Genomic DNA, 18539 nt, shown 5'->3' with positions numbered 1-18539 from the left:
CTGTGAGTCTGCTGGGGTCATCTATCATATCCAGTGCTCCCCGTGTGGCCTCTTGTATATCAGTGAGACATGACATGGACAGGGAGACCGCTTCACCGAGCACTTATGTTCAGTCCAGCAGAATAAGTGGGATCTCTCAGCCGCCACCCATTTTTATTCCACTTCCCATTCCCATTCCGATATGTCCATCCATGGCCTCCTCTACTGTTGCGATGAGGCCACACTCAGGTTGGAGGAGCAACATCTTATATTCCGTCTGGGTAGCCTCCAACCTGATGGCACAACCATAGATTTCTCGATCTTCTGGTAATGACCCTCCCCCCACCTTTCTCTATTCCCCACCACCTTTCCCTCTCTCACCTTATCTCCTTGCCTGCCTATCGCCTCCCTCTGGTGCTCCTTCCCCCTTTTCTTTCTTCCATGGCCTTCCGTCCTCTCCTATTAGATTCCTCCTTCTCCAGCTCTGTATCTCTTTCACCAGTTAACTTCCCAGCTCTTTACTTCACCGTTCCCCCCCCCACCCAGTTTCACCCTTCACCTTGTGCTTCTTCCTTCCCTCCCCCACCTTCTAACTCAGACTCATTTCTTTTCCACCAGTCCTGCTGAAGGGTCTCGGCCTGAAACGTCAACTGTACTCTTTTCCATAGATGCTGCCTGACCTGCTGGGTTCCACCGGCATTTTTCGTGTGCTGCTTGGATTTCCAGCATCTGCAGACTTTCTCTTGTTTGTGACCGGACAAACTAGGCTTGTTTCTCCTGGAGCAAAGAAGCCTCTGGCATGGCCTGATAGAGACGTTGAAAATTCTAGGAGGCAAAGAAAGCCTCATGGTAGGGATATCAAAAATGAAAGGATATTGGTTTAAAGTGAGAGGAAGGAAAGTGAATTTGAGAGGAACATCATTTGCACAGAGAGTGTTTGATATCTGGAATGTGTACCACATGAGGTCATGGAGTCAAATACAATCACCGTGTTTAAGACACATTTAGACATGCACTTGTATTAGTAAGGCATAGAAGATCTGGACCTAATGTGGACAAGTAGATTTTGTGTAGATAGCCAAAAGAGCCAGCATGGATGTGGTGAGCTGAATGGCCTGTTTCTGCCCAAACACTTAGCTCGGATCAGTTGGAATGAGAGAAAATAAACGTTATCTTGAGTTTCGATGTCATTGTCAAATCTAGACTATTTTATTAATAAATACCTTCAGTATTCTGGATTGATCCATAACAACATAATTTCCACAGCCCAAAACAGAACTGAGAACCTCGCCACTTTCCACAACCAATAGTAGAGTCCAGCCCCAGCAGACTCGTTCTTTCACACTTACCTGATTTTAACAGCTGCTTTTTTTTCCCAGACTTCTGGGAAGTGTTTCCACCCCAAAGGTCTATTGACCATACTTACAATCAGTAAGAGTCCAATTTGAAGAACATGTGCTTAAGTTCTGCAGGCCAGTCAGCCTCTAGTCCAGCATATATGTTTTCTTTTTCCCACTTAAATTCAACATCTATTTTCTCAAACTTTAAAACAAGCATGATTCTTGTTCGTTACATGACATTTTCAATTACAATTTAATTCAATCTTAATGTGTTTCATCTTTGTCATGTGAAGGAAATTACCTCTTGCATTTTTGCTTTCTGTGGATCAGCTGCTTGGGAAATTTCCTTTGAAGGGTCCACGGTTTTGTCTGTGGCGATCACTTTTGTTGGCACAGAACCTGTGCTGCTCTGCGTTATCGCTTTTGGCTTCTCCTTTGTTGACTGCAACCTGCCTGGATCTGAAATCTGTGGAAGCTGCTGGGGCCCAGTGTGTCCAGGATGCATTTGTTGAGTTTGTGGTTTATCTGTGACCAATGGACCTTGATGCTTCACTGGTGATGATTGTCCCATTAATTTCAGAGATGGCTTTCCCTGCTGTGGAGGGAACTGTTGGCCTGGTGCTGCAGGAGTCATTTGTGGTTGCACAGGACCAACTTGCTGCTGTTGACCAGCCCCTTTCTTTTGTTGCATATTGACACCCATTTGCCCTTGATGATGAGGTGACACTGCTGGTTGCTGTTTTGATGCAGATGGTGGGACAGGAAGGGATGCATCTGCTAAATTTCCAGACATTAGCCGCAGAGTCTGACAGTTCAGGCAGAGCCATTCTTTCTTCTATATGGGGAAGAGAAACAAAGAATGGTGTTAACAGATTCAGAACAAGACCATTTGCAACTCCCTACGACTATGCATTTTATGACAGCCATTTTATAACTTGGTGGCAAGTTTCTAGTTCTGCAGCAAATATTCTTTCAAATTCAAATTCAACATTAAGCCTATAATCAACACTTGCATGACAGCACATGTATTGATGTGATTGTATAGCCCACAATTGTCAGTAATACATCATTTGTACTACAAATCTGACTTTGCATGTGTCCTCTGCATTTATACTGTCCTCTGTAAGCCAGACAATTGACACAATATCCATGATGAAGGGTCTTCACCCAAAATGTCAAATGTACATTTCGTTTCACAGATGCTGCCTGATCTGCTGTGTTCCTCCAACAGTTTTTTTTCACCCCATTGTATGTCAATGTTTTGGACTACGATATTAATGGATTTGTGGCTAAACTTGCTGATGATACAAAGATGGGTGGAGGAGTGGGGTAGCGTTGAGGAAATGGAGAGCCTGCAGAGAGACTTGGATAGCTTAGGGGAATGTACAAAGAAGTGGCAAATGAAATACAATGTTGGAAAGTGTGGAAGAAGTAAACAGGCAGACTATTATTTAGATGGGGAGACAATTCAAAATTGAAAGATGTAAAGGGACTTGGAAGTCCTTGTGAAGGATACCCTAGAAGTTAACCTCCATGTTGAGTCGGTTGTGAATAGGGTGAATACAATGTTGACATTTATTTCTAGAGGTATCGAATATAAGAGTAGGGATGTGATGTTGAGGCTCTATAAAGAACTCGTGACACCACACTTGGAGTATTGTGTGCAGTTTTGGGCTCCTTATTTTAGAAAGGATATACTGACATTGGAGAGGGTTCAGAGAAGATTCACAAGAATAATTCCAGGAATTAAATGTTTACCATATGAAAAATGTTTGGCAGCTCTTGGGCTGTATTCCCTGGAGTTCAGGAGAATGAGGGGGGATCTCATAAAAACATTCCAAATGTTAAAAGGCCTGAACAGATTAGATATGGCAAAGTTATTTCCTTTGGTAGGGGATTCTAGTATAACAGGGCACAATTTCAGGATTGAAGGACCTCCATTTAGAACTGAGATGCGGAGAAACTACTTTAGACAGCAGGTGTTAAATCTGTGGAATTTGTTCATGAGCATCTGTGGAGGCCAAGTCATTGGGTGTATTTAAGTCAGAGATAGATAGGTTCTTGATTAGCCAGGGCATCAAAGGGTATGGAGTGAAGGCAGGGGAGTGGAGATGACTGGAAGAATTGGATCAGTCCATGATTGAATGGCGGAGCCGTCTCGATAGATCGAATGGCATACTTCTGCTCCTATGTCTTATTGTCTTATTACATCTGCAGTTTTGTGTCTTCATAACATCTAACACCAACTGACCTGCTGAGATCTTCTTTTGAATTTCTCGTATCCGCAACATTTTGATATCAAGTCATGGAGCCACAGAGCATAGAAATTGGCTCACTGGCATGCACTGACCATCAAGTATCTATTTACACTAATCTTGCACTAATCTTCAATGCTTTCTCCCCACATTGCCATCAACATCCCTCAGATGCACCACTCATCTCCACACAGGATCATAGCCATTCTTGCCTGCCTTGTCAGTCTATACGTCATTGCACAGATTATACAACATTAGCAAGGCATCATATAGACGATAAAGCTTAATCTTATTTCACAGCATGGAACTACAAAGTTGTGGCCATTACAGATACTTGGCTGTTGGATATTCCAGGATTTAAATTTTTCTAAAGGGGCAGGGAATAGTAAAAGGCAAGGGAGTGGCACTGTTAGGGTTGATATCTGTGCTGCAGAAAGGGAGGACGACATGGAGGATTTGTCAACCGACTCAGTGTGGATGGACATCAGAAAAAGGAAAAGATCAATTAATCTATTGAGCAGATTCTAGAGACTATCCCTCCCCCAACAGCAACAGAGACACTTAGGAGCAGATCAGATTGCAGATTTTGTAAGGTGCAAAAATAACAAGGTTGTTGTCATGGGTGGATTCCGTCTTTTGCACATAGTTGTATGTCAGTCTCTGTTTTTGTGTATTTTTTTCATTGATTCCATTGTATTTTATTGTCATTATGTGCCATGGTGTATGAATGAGGCAATTGTGGTCTCATAACTATGATTGTTCTTGGCAAATTTTTATACAGAAGTAGTTTGCCATTGCCTTCTTCTGGCAGTAGCTTTACAAAACGTGTGACCCCAGCCATTGTCAATACTCTTCAAAGATTGTCAGTCTGTCATCAGTGGTCTCATAATGAAGAATTATGATATGTACCAGCTGCTCAAATTTCTTTGTATCTACTGTGAATGGCTGCAAGAAAATGAATCTCAGGATGGTATATAGCGACATATGCATACATTGATAAATTTATTTGAACTGACTTTGACACCACATTAACAGGTATTGTTGATAGTGAAGGTTGTCATTGAGTACAGGGAGAATTATGATTAGTTAGAGAAATGGGCTGAGGATTGGTAAGTGGATTTGAAAACATTTGAATGTGAAATGAAGCATTTTGTAAAGTCAAACCAGAGTGTGGCTAATACTATGAAAGGTAGGGCACTGAGGATTGCAGCAGAAAAGACTGGCCTAGGAGTACAAGTCCATAGTTTGTTGAAAGTGGTGCTGCCAGTAGAGCAGGTGGTGAAAAAGGTGCTTATATAATGGCTTTTATCAGTTAGGGCATCACTTGTAAAAACTGGTTGTACAACCAGTTTATGTTGAGGTTGAATAAGTCATCAGTGAGGCTACAGGGGGAGTGCTGTGTGCAGTTCTGGTCACCCTGTTACTACCGTAGATTCCGGACTACAGAGCGCACCTGATTAAAAGCCGCTGGCTCTAATTTTAGAAATAAAATCATTTTTTTAATTATACAGGCCGCATCGGATTTTAGGCCGCACCGAATTTCCGGCGGAACGGATTTTCGGCGCACTGGATTTCCGGCGGACCGGATTTTCGGCGCACTGGATTTCCGGCGGACCGGATTTTCGGCGCACCGGATTTTCGGCCGCTTGTAATATGAGATATTTACACAGAAAGATATTACACGTGTTGGGCTTCAAATTCTGCCCTGTGTTCGTTTTGGAAGAGAGATAACCAACACCGGATTACAGTGCAGCGTGGCTTTATTGCAGAACGCGTTTTGCCTTCCCCTTACATTCTGCTCTTATTTATACTCCTTTTTCCCCCAAACCAAACCCTCGCTACACATATTTGGTAAGGCTAAACTTTGTTATACCTACCGGTATTTGGTAACATCGGACACTTGTGTCCTTATTGGCCCGATACCATTCACACACGAGTTTTACTGTTTTTTTGTTTACTGAATCGCTAGCAGTTTCGGTGCAGCGGAATCCTCAGTTTCGCTCCCTCCCTCCCTTGTACTGCTGTCTAATATCACGTGAGCCATTCCTGACCTGAAGCGGCAGTCCCAAATTAAATCTCCACCGTCTCACCATCGATTCATGTATGCCAAGATTACGCGCAGCAGCTCGATTTCCTTGTTCAACCGCCAGATTGATTGCCTTTAACTTAAAAGCTGCATCATATGCTTTTCTTCGAGTGTTTTCCATGTTGATGAGGGTGAGTACAAATGGCTGATTTACAATAATTTGTGAAGTGCGCTTGATTTATCGTACAATTTCATTGGACCTCTGTGAACTACTCATCGATTTTATTGGTCTACTGTTACGAGGCAAAATGTTTTGGCGGCATGGGAAAAAACTTTCTATTAGCCGCACCTTATTATAAGCCGCTATGTTCAATGCTGTTCAAAGCATGGGAAAAAAGTAGCGGCTTATAATCCGACATCTACGGTAAGCAAAATGTAGCTAAACTGGAAGGAGTGCAGAGAAGAAATACAAGGATGCTGCCAGGACTAGAGGGTCTGAATTATTAGAAGAGGTTGGCCAGGGAAGATCTTTATTCATCGGAACAAGAGGGGCGACATTTATAAGTGTTATGAGAGGGATAGATAAGGTGGATGATAACAATCTTTTCTCTGAGGTTTGAGAAATCAAAATTAGGGGGCACAGGTTTAGAGGAGAGGGGAAGATTAAGAAGGGACCTTAAGGGCAATGTCTTCATGCAGATGATGGTGAGTCAATGGAATGAGATACTACAGAAGTGGCTGAAGCAAGTAAAATAGCATCATTCAAAAAGCACTCGGATTGGTAAATGGGGGAGCAGGGCTTACAGAAAATGGGTGAGCACCATGGTTAGCATGTAGTGGTTTGGTCAAAGGGCCTGGAACCGTAGTGTACCTCTCTCTGCTCCATGACTCCTTAAAAAAAAATTATTGAAATATTCAGTTGGACATGCAGCACACAGAGAAAAATATTTGTCATCAGAGAAAGTGGAGAAGAGAAATAAGTATTGAAATAATATCCATGAGAGGGTTGTTGGCAGGATAGGTTAAAGTAGTTAAATGGATGATGTTACTAATTAAGGATATAACAGTGGGATCATTAAAGAAACAAAAGATGCCTCTGGAAGAAGTTTAAGTAGAAAAGCAAAATTATCAGAAGATGAAGAAATTGACTGAACTTAACGTGCCTTGCTGCAAGATGAGGTGATGGTGCAAATGGCTGACATCAGTGTGGCCTATGAAGCAAAAATGAACTAAGAGTGGATCATGCTTGCATGCAAAGCAGAGCATTCTTCAGTAATAAAAATAGATTTTACTTGGTTTTCTGTCTGAATTTTTCAGTATGACTGCTCAACCAGCTTGATAGCATGATCACTGTGGAATGCCTGGTGGCAACCAACATCAGAGAGGCAGTCCACATCACAGAGATCAATGAAGAAAATGACAGCAACATCCTGACTATTACTTTGGTTATGATTCATTTGTTTTTACACAGTCGCTGCCTGATTCTAAGTATCCATTGTTACCAGAACACCAAATCTTGGCAGGCAGAAAGAAAATAAATTAATTGAGACGTTGACCATATCTTTTTCAATCGCATTACTTTCCTGGAGGGCTTCCCAGTTATCACCCTCCATAACATGTGAAGCTGAAATATCTTGTGAAGACATTTAATTGATGCAGATGTTTCAATTATTTACCATAGTGTTGCTAAGTCTCATGGTCAATTTAAACACTATTTCAACCTATGGAGCATTTGCTTCCCCAATCCATGCAATGATCTATCTTTCCTCATATGTGATAATGATGGTATTCCTTGTACAAAAAATCATTTGGACTAATAGAGCACATTTCACAGTATTAGGGCAACCCCGCCCCAAGTGTTTTACAGCTGAAATGGCCTTTACCATGACCTTTGTGATTTAAGTCGCAGGGCAGCAAGTTTCTACAAAAACGCAGGAGCTAGAATCAGTCATTCAGAATTCTGAGGGTAACGTGAGAATTTCCTGTCCACCTGAAGGCTGGGATGGCTTCAGTTTATCATCTCCTCTGAAAAATGACAACATAGTACCCTCCCAACACTGTATTGGAGGCTTAGTCCAGCTCCTTATGCACTGGTTATTGGAGTGGGAATTGAACCCACAGCTTCTAAGACAAGAGAGTTACCAACTAAGATAGCTGACAATTGTGTAATAAACTTTATTGAGTTAATAGTGGGTAGTTAAGATCAAGTGAGATCTGAACAAATCATTTATTAGAGATTGTTCTTTGAGATGCAGTGGATGTAATGTGTAAAATCTTCTCAGCAACATGTAATATATTTAAAAGTATTTAAATTAACCAAACCTTGATGTTGAAACAGTTAATTTGATCTCAGCATTCAGCTGGGTCCTGTCAACATATGGTGATGCTTAGCTCCACGTAAGCCCATCATTTCAATCCTTGCTCCCTTGTATTTATCTAACCTATCCTTAAAATGAGCTTTACCTCTAGGGCTGAATAATACAAACAAATGTAAGCTGTAATCTTGAAAGAATCTTATCTTTATGGCAAATGTACTAGCCCACATACTTATTAAGTCCCAGGGACGATTCCTTCATCATGTATAGGACCGTGTTGCTATCCCTCCAGAAGTGCGTACTTGAATATCATGACTGAAGATAGGTTTGACAGAAGTTGCCAAAGTGTAATGAAATTCACAACTTAAGATGGACCGATTGTCATTTTTGAAGCAATGACAACAAAATGATGCACGGTCATTTAAGGATTTGCTGCTGGCTGATGGATTTGTTGCTTTTACAGCTGATTTATGCACGCTGCCTATGCTTGAGGAGTGCTTCTCAAAAATCTTGCTTGATTACAGATTCAATGAGTATACAAATAAGGAGCAACAGTAGGCCACTTAACCCCTTGAACCTTCTCTGTCAGTCATTAAAATCATGGCTGATGTCACTGTAAACTCAGTTTAACATTCCTGCTTCCCTATCAACTTTGTACATTTTTGCCTATCAAGAATTTACCTACCTACTCTTTAGAAATACTCAAGGGCCTTGCTTCAACCATCTTTTAAGGAAGAGGGTTCCAAAACCTCTCAAACACTCTTAAATGCGTGTCCCTTTATTTTTAAACAGTGATTCCTAATTTTATATTCTCCCAGAATATAAAATTTTATAAAAATATTTAAAAAATTATATATTATACATTTATATTTTTATACATTTTATTTTAATCCACCTTACTAAGATATCGAAGGATTGTATATATTTAATTCATGTCACCTCCAAATCTTCTAAACTTGAGTGAATATAAGCAGTACCCTTTAGCAGATAACCAATCTTAGTCTTAACAAATAAAGCCTCTCAACTTCCTTGAGAGAATTTACACACTACCTTAAATTTGGTGACTGAACTTAGTTTCAACAATGCTCGATATAATTGAAATATAATCTCCCCATCTTTGTTCTCAGTTTCCTTTACAATAAATGATAACATTTTGTTAACCTTTCTAAGTATTTGCTGTATCTGCATGCTACCCTTTTGTGACTTATGAACTAGGAAATTTTTCATAATGTGTATCAAGCAATAGTAAATCAAAGCAACTGGACTTCGTGTTGTCTCAAAAACATTTTGCCACTCATCTGAGAGACTTCTTCAGTTCTAATCCATGGCAGGTAGTTTTCCAGTTGATAAACTCTGTTTAAAGGTATAGCAATCACATGAGGCTTGTTAAAAGTCTTAGAGGTAATGAGCGGGTCATTAGTATTATCTTTGCATGAATGGAGGTGTGACCTGTTGAAAGCTTGCCTGCCTGAGCCTTCACCAAGACAGCAACAAAAACCAGCAGGTGACATCAGGCCAACAGAGAGAGATAAGGAAAAAGCAGATGGAAAAACATAGTCATCGCAGTTTCAGCGACAGGTTACTATCGATGCAATGCTCCTCAGACAGGATGAAGAGGTCAATACTCCCCAATGCCATTAGGCTTTACAATTCAACCGCCAGGACTTAAGAACTTTTTTTAAAAGCTATTATTAATGCTTTTTGAGATAGTGATTTAGATGCATATCATATTTTTTACTGAATTAAGTATTGTATGTTATTAGTTTTGCTACAACATGTGTATGGGACATTGGAAAAAAAAGTTGAATTTCCCCATGGGGATGAATAAAGTATCTATCTATCTATCTATCTATCTAGTTGGAGTTTCGGAGAAACGCGTAAGGATTTTCAACAAACACCAAATCAGTGTTATTTAAACCTACAAGATCACTCAGACAGAAACTCGTCCACCCCAAGGATCCTTCACATGTGGTATTCACAAAGGTTTTCCCTCAACAGAGAACCCACTCCTGTGGATTAACTATCACACTCTTGTAGCCGAATGGAAACAAACTCACCCTCACGGGCTACTTAAAGAAAGTCATTTATCAATACTCAGAATCGATCTTAACTCACCCTCTTGGGCTACTGAAAGTTTAAACCAGCGACCGACTCACTGGTGTCTTTCATTGACTGAATCCATCTTGACTCTAACTGTGTGTGTCTGTGTGTCCTTGTATATTCAAAACAAGCTGCAGAGAAACCATAACATCGATTGTCCATCAAATAACTCCATCTCTCTCCCTTTCTCTCTCTCTCGCTCTCTCTCTCTCGAGCAGCTCAAACAGCGTCCAAAAGTCAGTCTCATTCTCTCGGCGTTTTAAAGTGACAGTCCACAGAAAATATGATCCCTAGGGGTACATAACACTGGAAAACCCATCCCTGGACAGAGGGGGTGGGGTACTTACAATGCAGTCCTAACAACTCTACCCCGGGGTCCCCACAACTCCATTCATGCAAGAATTAGACTAATGACCCTCTCATTACCTCTATGATTCTTAACAACCCTCATGTGATCACTATACCTTTAAACAAAAACTACCCACTATGGATTGCAACTGAAGAAGCCTCTCAGACGAGTGGCAAAACGTCTTCTAGACAACACAGCAAGTCCAGTTGCCTTGATTTACTATTGCCTGATATAAAATGACCTGTAAGATTGAGAACCTTAATAGGAATATTCTCATAATGTGCTTTCTCTTCCATCAAAATAGACTATTTTACATTTTCCCATAATATGCTGCATTTAGAGATCTTTACATAATCACCTAACCTATCTATATCCAACTGTAGCAGCCCATAACCTCATCACCACTTATTTTGTAACCTATTATTGTAGTCACTAGCAAGCTTCACAAATGCACCTTCACTCTGCTGATTAATATAAATTTTAAAACTAAAGACCCTAGCACTAACCCTCATGGTACACCATTAACTGCATATTCTTTTCAGAAAATTTACAATTTATCCTTCCGCTTTGCTTCCTGTTAGCTGACCGATCTTTAATCACTCCAATACATCATTTCCTATACAATCAACTTTTAAGTTTTGTAAAATCTTTATAGTGCCACCTTTTCAAATGCCTTCTGGAAATCTAACTATAGAACTCTGCTTTATTACAGTGAATGTGACTTCTTCAGCGCATACAACTAGATTGTTCAAACATGATTTATCTTTCACAAAGCCACCTTGACTTTACTTGATAACTTGATTTATTTTGCATGTTCGTTTATAAATATTTTACCAATAGCTTCCAACATTATTCTTTTAAGAGATGTTAAACTTGTTGGCCTATAATTTCTTACCTTCTGTCTTCATTTTTGAATAAATGAATTAAATTTAGTATTTTCCAATTAAATGAAATCTTTCCTGAATTCAGAGTATTTTTGAAAATTAAAATCCATGCATAAACTATTCTATTGTCCACTTCTTTTGGACCTTATGGATGAAATGCATCAGCACCCAAGGATTTCTCAACACACAGCTCCAACTATTTGCTACCATTGTCCCAGTGAATGCAATTTTCTTAATGACCCTCCTCCCTCTCGATTTGTAACATTATTTCTGGAATGTTACATGTATACTTTATCATGAAGACCAATGTAAAAATAATTGTTTAATTAATTAGCTTTCTTAATTTCTATTACTAAATCCCCATTTTCATTTCCCCTAGAAACAATGATTACCGTAGATTCTGGACTACAGAGCGCACCTGATTAAAAGCCGCAGGCTCTAATTTTAGAAATAAAATCAATTTTTTAATTGTAAAGGCCGCACCGGATTTTAGGCCGCACCGCTACTTTTAAATATACATACGTATCGGTAACACAAATTACGTTGCATATACTTTTTTACTGAACAGCACGAACAACATTCCAATATCTCCTAGCGACTGGTAAAAATATATATACTGCAGCCTACCAGGAAAAGTTATTGATCGACTTTAACTTAAAAGCAGCGTTTTCGCTCGGGTCTGACGCGCTTGCGTAACGCGATCGGGTCTAATCGGGTCTGACGCGCTTGCGTAATGCGATCGGGTCTAATCGGGTCTGACGCGCTTGCGTAACGCGATCGGGTCTGACGCGCTTGTGTAACGCGATCAGGTCTAATCGGGTCTGATGCGCTCGGGTCTGACGCGCTTGCGTAACGCGATCGGGTCTAATCGGGTCTGACGCGCTTGTGTAACGCGATCGGGTCTAATCGGGTCTGACGCGCTTGCGTAACGCGATCGGGTCTGACGCGCTCGGGTCTTGCTTTTCTTCGAGTATTTTCCATGTTGATGAGGGTGAGTACAAATGACTGATTTACAATAATTTAATTGTGAAAGTGCGCTTGATTTATCGTACAATTTCATTGGACCTCTGTGAACTACTCATCAGTTTTATTGGTCTACTGTTACGAGGCAAAATGTTTACGAGATTCCGGATTATAAGCCGCTACTTTTTTCCCACATTTTGAACAGCTTTGAACTCTGCGGCCTATAATCCAGAGCGGCTAATACATGGTTTTTTTTCATGCCGCCTCGTAAACATTTTGCCTCGTAACAGTAGACCAATAAAATTGATGAGTAGTTCACAGAGGTCCAATGAAATTGTACGATAAATCAAGCGCACTTTCACAATTAAATTATTGTAAATCAGTCATTTGTACTCACCCTCATCAACATGGAAAACACTCGAAGCATTGTGCTGCCTTATGGCAGTTACTTAGTTTATAATATTTTCGCTTAGTAATTCATTTTCTAGTTAAAGTTAGAAGAGTTTTAACTATATTTGTTTTCTGTACTACATCGCGGGATGCTATGACGTCACACCCGGTTTCGCGGTGTCTTGTGGGAAAATGCCGGTTTGCGATGAAACGGGACGGAGGGAGGGAGCGCATTACGCGAGCGGCTTTGGATCTGAGCGAACGCTGCTTTTAAGTTAAAGGTGATCAATAACTTTTCCTGGTAGGCTGCAATATATATATTTTTTACCAGTCGTTAGGAGATATTGGAATGTTGTTCAGTAAAGAAGTATACGCAACGTATATTTAAAAGTAGCCGCGTTACGGGCCCGGTTCGAAAAAAAGCATTTGCAATATGTATTTGTTTTTGTTACCATATGGATTTAATTAAAAGTTAAAAAAATCCTCATGTGTAATATCTTTCTGTGTAAATATCTCATATTACAACGTGGGACACCTGCGGCCGAAAATCCGGTGCGGCCTAAAATCCGGTGCGGCCTTTACAATTAAAAAAATTGATTTTATTTCTAAAATTAGAGCCAGCGGCTTTTAATCAGGTGCGCTCTGTAGTCCGGAATCTACGGTAGTTCATTCTTTTCTTTTTAAATATCTACTGAAACAACTATTTTAAACATTACTAGCTTGCTTTATTGTATATTATAGTTTTTTTATTCCTTATCAATCACTCCTTTATTTTTAGTAACTAACACACACACACACACACACACACACACACACACACACAAAGTGCTGGAGGAACTCAGCAACATCTATGGAAAGGAATGAGCAATCGACATTTTGAGCTGAGACCCTTCATCAGGACTGGGAAGGAAGGGGAAGAAAGTCTTTCTTGTTTTTTTGCTATATTTTGCCCACCCTTCCAGACCCCATTTTGTCTGTGTAATTTTATGACATGTTTTTTTAAGTTTGGTACTAACCTTAACTTATTTTTCCCCCAAGTTTTGTTTTGCCTCTTTATTTCTAACATCCATCAAAGTCATTTTACTATTATCAAGCTTGAAATGTAGAACGTTACTGGCATTGCATATCAATGATCTGTTCTAAAACAGCAATTTTGTAGTTGGATATCTTCAACGATTTTCATCAGAAAATGCCTGCTATCTCAGGTTCAAAAACATGCTGCGTGACAGACCTTTGTGCTCAAAAATGCACACTGTCAAGCACTGATGCCCACTGCTGTCATTGGCTGCAGTTCTATCTTATTTGAAATGAGTCACACGAGGCTTGATTAAATTTGAAGAAAATAGTTTTCACAATAATTGACAGTCCATGAAAAGTTACACACATTGTAATACTGTAGATAGTTGGCTGCAACTGACTGAATTTCTTTGCTGTCATTTATTGTGTAAATTTTAAAGGTGGGTTTGACTGAAAATGCCCAAACTTAATAAAATTCACAACTTAAGAAGTTCTTGATTCCTATCTGCTTCACATCAGTGCTACAAAATAATGTATTATCAATGCAGGTTTTGGTGAGTCACGACAATGTATAGCTGCTTTGGACAATAGGTTCTTATATAAGTACATGAGTCACTTGAAAAGCCAGCTACAGCGTTGACTAGATTCTTTAGACTTGCAAATTACAAAGTTATATAACATCAGAATCCTCAGCTTACTATTTACCCTCAAAGCCAAAGGGAAACAGTTGGACACATGGATACAGCAACTATACCGCAGCAAAGTAACCTGGAGTCCTGGGCTGACAATTCAATGACCTGAATTTAAATCCTACTTTGAAGTTATGAAATTTAAATTTAGTTAAGAAACAAAAATCATTAAAAACACTATATGAGAATTAAGACCATAAAACATCATAAAAATCCACGTCTTATTTGCATCCTTCCAAGTACAAATTCTGCCATCTTTCTCTGGTTCAGCTTGAGACCTACAGAAACATGGTTAACACTGAAATGCTTTAATAAGTCACTCATTGTGTCAAACCACAATTATTGCAAAGGTGCAAACCTGTCCACCAGACCAACATTCTCTTATAGTTGTAATCATCTCACAGACAACATACCAAACCCCTCGAAAATGAACTAAATCTGATGAAAATCCAAAATAGAAACAGAAAAGGCTGAAAACAGAAAGCAGAGGCAGCATCATTAGAAAAAGAAATATTTAGCCACTCAGATTCAAGAGCCTTTGTCAGAGTTGGCAAAGAGAGACGCAAGCAAATCTTCAGTAGCAGAGAAGGTGGCGTAGGGATGGAATACATAAAAATATATCTGTGAGGGTGTAAATAATATGTTATTGTGCTGTTTGTTATCAGATTATTAAAACAAATAAGTTAATGTAGCATTTGGAATCAGATTATGCCTTTTTAAATCAGTGTTATGTGATGCTAATAGAAAGCCTTTGCAAACTGCCCAGTGTGCCAGACTATGCTAGCAGAAGCAGAAAAGAAAATGAGACAAAATCACAGGTGGATGACAGGCACCAAAGGAATGCTTGATTAGACAGAAAGAAGGAATGGATTAACTAAAGTTAGTGAATGCACTGTGCCTGGAAACAAGATGAAATGTTGTTCCTCAAGCTTGCATTGGGCTTTATTGTAGCAGTGCAGGGACCGTAGACAGACAGGACAGATAATACCTAATGTGATAAAGGTTAAGTGGTAATAGCATCCTTAAAGTACTTAATTCTGTAGGATGGAGAAAGAAACACTATACATAGTCATATAAGAGGTCAATACTCCCCAATGCCATTAGGCTTTACAATTCTACCGCCAGGACTTAAGAACTTTTTAAAAGCTATTATTAATGCTTTTTGAGATGGTGATTTAGATGCATATCATATTTTTTTTACTGAGTTAAGTATTGTATGTAATTAGTTTTGCTACAACAAGTGTATGGGACATTGGAAAAAAAGTTGAATTTCCCCATGGGGATGAATAAAGTATCTATCTATCTATCTATCTATCTATCTATCTATCTAATTATGCAATTCTACTCTTAACTGTGATTTCTCCAGGAGTGTAAGGAACAGGCCAGAATTATTTTGGTCTAAATTGTCCTGGAAATCTGCCTGGGATTTATGAAGTAAGTACCAACTTTTCTGATCTGTGAACTATTTGCACTCTGCATTTCTAGATTATTCAGTTGCTAGATTACTGAGTTGAAAAGCAGCTTCTGTTCAAATAGAGAAGGTGCTTGGAAATCACATTAGTCCTGTAAACTCAGGTTGGGTGCAGATTATTTCACCTGACTGGAGTTGTATATATGCTGATTAAAGTTGAAATAAACAATTAAAGTCTGCAAAGAGCTCAAATTATCTGAAAGAAGGAATTGGGCTTTCATTTTTTGTCACTGGTATATTGTGAATATAAAGGAGTTGAAGCCATTAATGAGATACATCAGTGAAGAACTGTAATTAACCTGTTCTTGCAGGAAATCTGCCAATTTTACAAATAAAAAGCTAAAAGCCATCCCAATGCTAATTTGCTATTTTAGTTTCCGGATTCCAAAATGTTACATTAAAAACACCTTAAATTATTACATAAATGAATCTTATCATGCTTGTCATGTGATAGTCTGATAATTCATCATTGCAGACTGCTCCTAATGTACCTGTCATTCCCCGGCTCAAAATGCTCCCCAGGCAAAGCCTACATTTGGAAGGATATGATTGGATTTTAAGATTCATTTTAAATAGACAATGTAAAAATAATTCCACTCTGATTTACTGAAATCTCAATAACAAAACTCCAATGAAAGTCACATTCCAAATTAATAGTGTTAAAAACATGTGGGAAATGAATCAAAAACATACTCTGCATGGCCACTTTATTAGGTACACCCAGTGAATAAGATATAAGATATAGAAGCAGTAGTAGGTCATTCAGCCCATCGAGTCTGCTCCACCATTCAATCGTGAGCTGATCTACTTCATCCAGTCATCCCCACTCTCTATCTTTCACCTCATACCCTTTGATGCCCTGGCTAATCAAGAACCTATCTATCTCTGCCTTAAATACACCCAATGACTTGGCCTCCACAGCTGCTCGTGGCAACGAACTCCACAGATTTACCACCCTCTGACTAATGAAATTTCTCTACATCTCAGTTCTAAAAGGACGTCCTTCAATCCTGAAATTGTGCCCTTTTCTCCTAGAATCTCCTACCGTGGGAAATAACTTTGCCATATCTAATCTGTTCTACTGTGTATTCTGCTCTGTGGCCCATCTACTTCAAGTTTCAACATGTTGTAGGTTTAAAGATATTCTTGTTGTAACATGTGATTATTTGAGTTACTGTCAGCTTCAACTCATCTAGTCATTCTCCTCTGACCTCTGTTATTAACAAGATGTTTTCACCCACAGAACTGTCACTCACTGGATGTTTATTGCTTCTCACAGCAATCTCTGTAAATTCGGGATACTGTTGTGTGAAAATCTCAGGAGTTAAGCAGTTTCTGAGATACTCAAACCACCCCATCAGGCACCAACACTCCACAGTCAGTTACTTGGATCACATTTCTTCCCCATTCTGATGTTTGTTCTGAACAACAACTGAACCACTTGACCAACTTCACTCCTGATGAAGGGTTTCGGCCCGAAACGTCATCACTACCTCCTCCCATAGATGCTGTCTGGCCTGCTGAGTTCTGCCAGCATTTTGTGTTTTTATTTATTTCCAGCATCTGCAGATTCACTCGTGTTGCATTTGACCATGTCTACATGCTTTTATGTTTTCATTTTCTTGCCATAAGATTGGCTAATTAGATATTTGCATTAACAAGGTGTACAAGTGTACCGAATAAAATGGCCATTCGGTCCATTTTGAGCACCAGGGGAAGATCTATTCTATAACTATTTGCATATCCTTATTTTAACCAGCTATTCATAAAGCAGTGCTAGGAAAATAACAAGTGCAAAAATGACATGTTTGGGTTCTGGAACAGTGAGGGAGGGACCCAGCAAGTCAGCAAATCTAAACCAAAATAGGATTAGAACAGCAAAGTATTTTTGATGCTTTGAGGAGAATTAGGCAATTAATAGGTCTTCCTGTGAAAACAGTAACTGGCTCAGTTGTTGCATTTCAAGCAAAATGAACCAATAATTTACACCTGATATATTATACCAGCACAGAGGCGCAAATAATAAAACTGCAGTTTCAAAACTGCAGTGACTCAGATCCAAATCTGAACACCAGTGCTGTCTGTGTGGAAGCTGCACATTCGCCTTGTAACTGTGTGGGTTTTCTCTGGATGTTCCAATTTCATCACATGTTCCAAAAAGACATGCCGGTTAATAGTTTAGACAATAGACAATAGGTGCAGGAGTAGGCCATTCGGCCCTTCGAGCCTGCACTGCCAAAGCAAAGAAAATAGCGGAAACAATGCTTGAGATCTTAAAAAAAAAACAAAAGCTGCAGGAAGTACATAGCTGGTTAGATAGCATCTGTGGAAAGAGAAACATTTCAGTTCTGTGAGACTTGCTCAGAACTGAGAAGGAGAGAAATCACGGAATATTCCAGTATTTTAAAAAGCAAATTAGTTTGCAAACACCCAAAGCTTCTGTTAAGACTATGGATTTCTAACAATTTAACTGATGAGAGCTGCAAAACAACATATTGAGTGGAGTACAAAGTAATTTATGATTGTGTCATGACTACATATACACAGTCAATGTGCAGAAATCCTAAAACTAAAATTGACACAAGGATAGTAGTGACAATTTATATCAGATCAAAAATAACTACCATCACGAAACACCTGTGGAAATATTTTATGACCCTCTAAGGATAACTGTTTTGGATAGATGATTAATTTATATTTAAGGAGCTTCAAGTCTTAGCAATACAATATTGATCAGGGATCGTATCTCCATTTAGACAGC

At 39.3% G+C, this 18539-nt stretch overlaps 1 protein-coding gene across 1 annotated transcript in view; it reads right to left on the bottom strand.

Annotated features, from left to right (window-relative positions):
• LOC140741900 (protein bassoon-like) overlaps positions 1–18539 on the bottom strand; it is a 473005-nt gene that overhangs the window by 251784 nt on the left and 202682 nt on the right. The window contains 1 exon segment of the mRNA XM_073072438.1: positions 1621–2154. Coding sequence (XP_072928539.1) covers positions 1621–2154 — 534 coding nt within the window.

The sequence above is a fragment of the Hemitrygon akajei genome, chromosome 19, assembly GCF_048418815.1.
Source record: "Hemitrygon akajei chromosome 19, sHemAka1.3, whole genome shotgun sequence".
Lineage (NCBI taxonomy): Eukaryota > Metazoa > Chordata > Chondrichthyes > Myliobatiformes > Dasyatidae > Hemitrygon > Hemitrygon akajei.
This window is presented reverse-complemented; position numbering and strand designations above follow the sequence as displayed.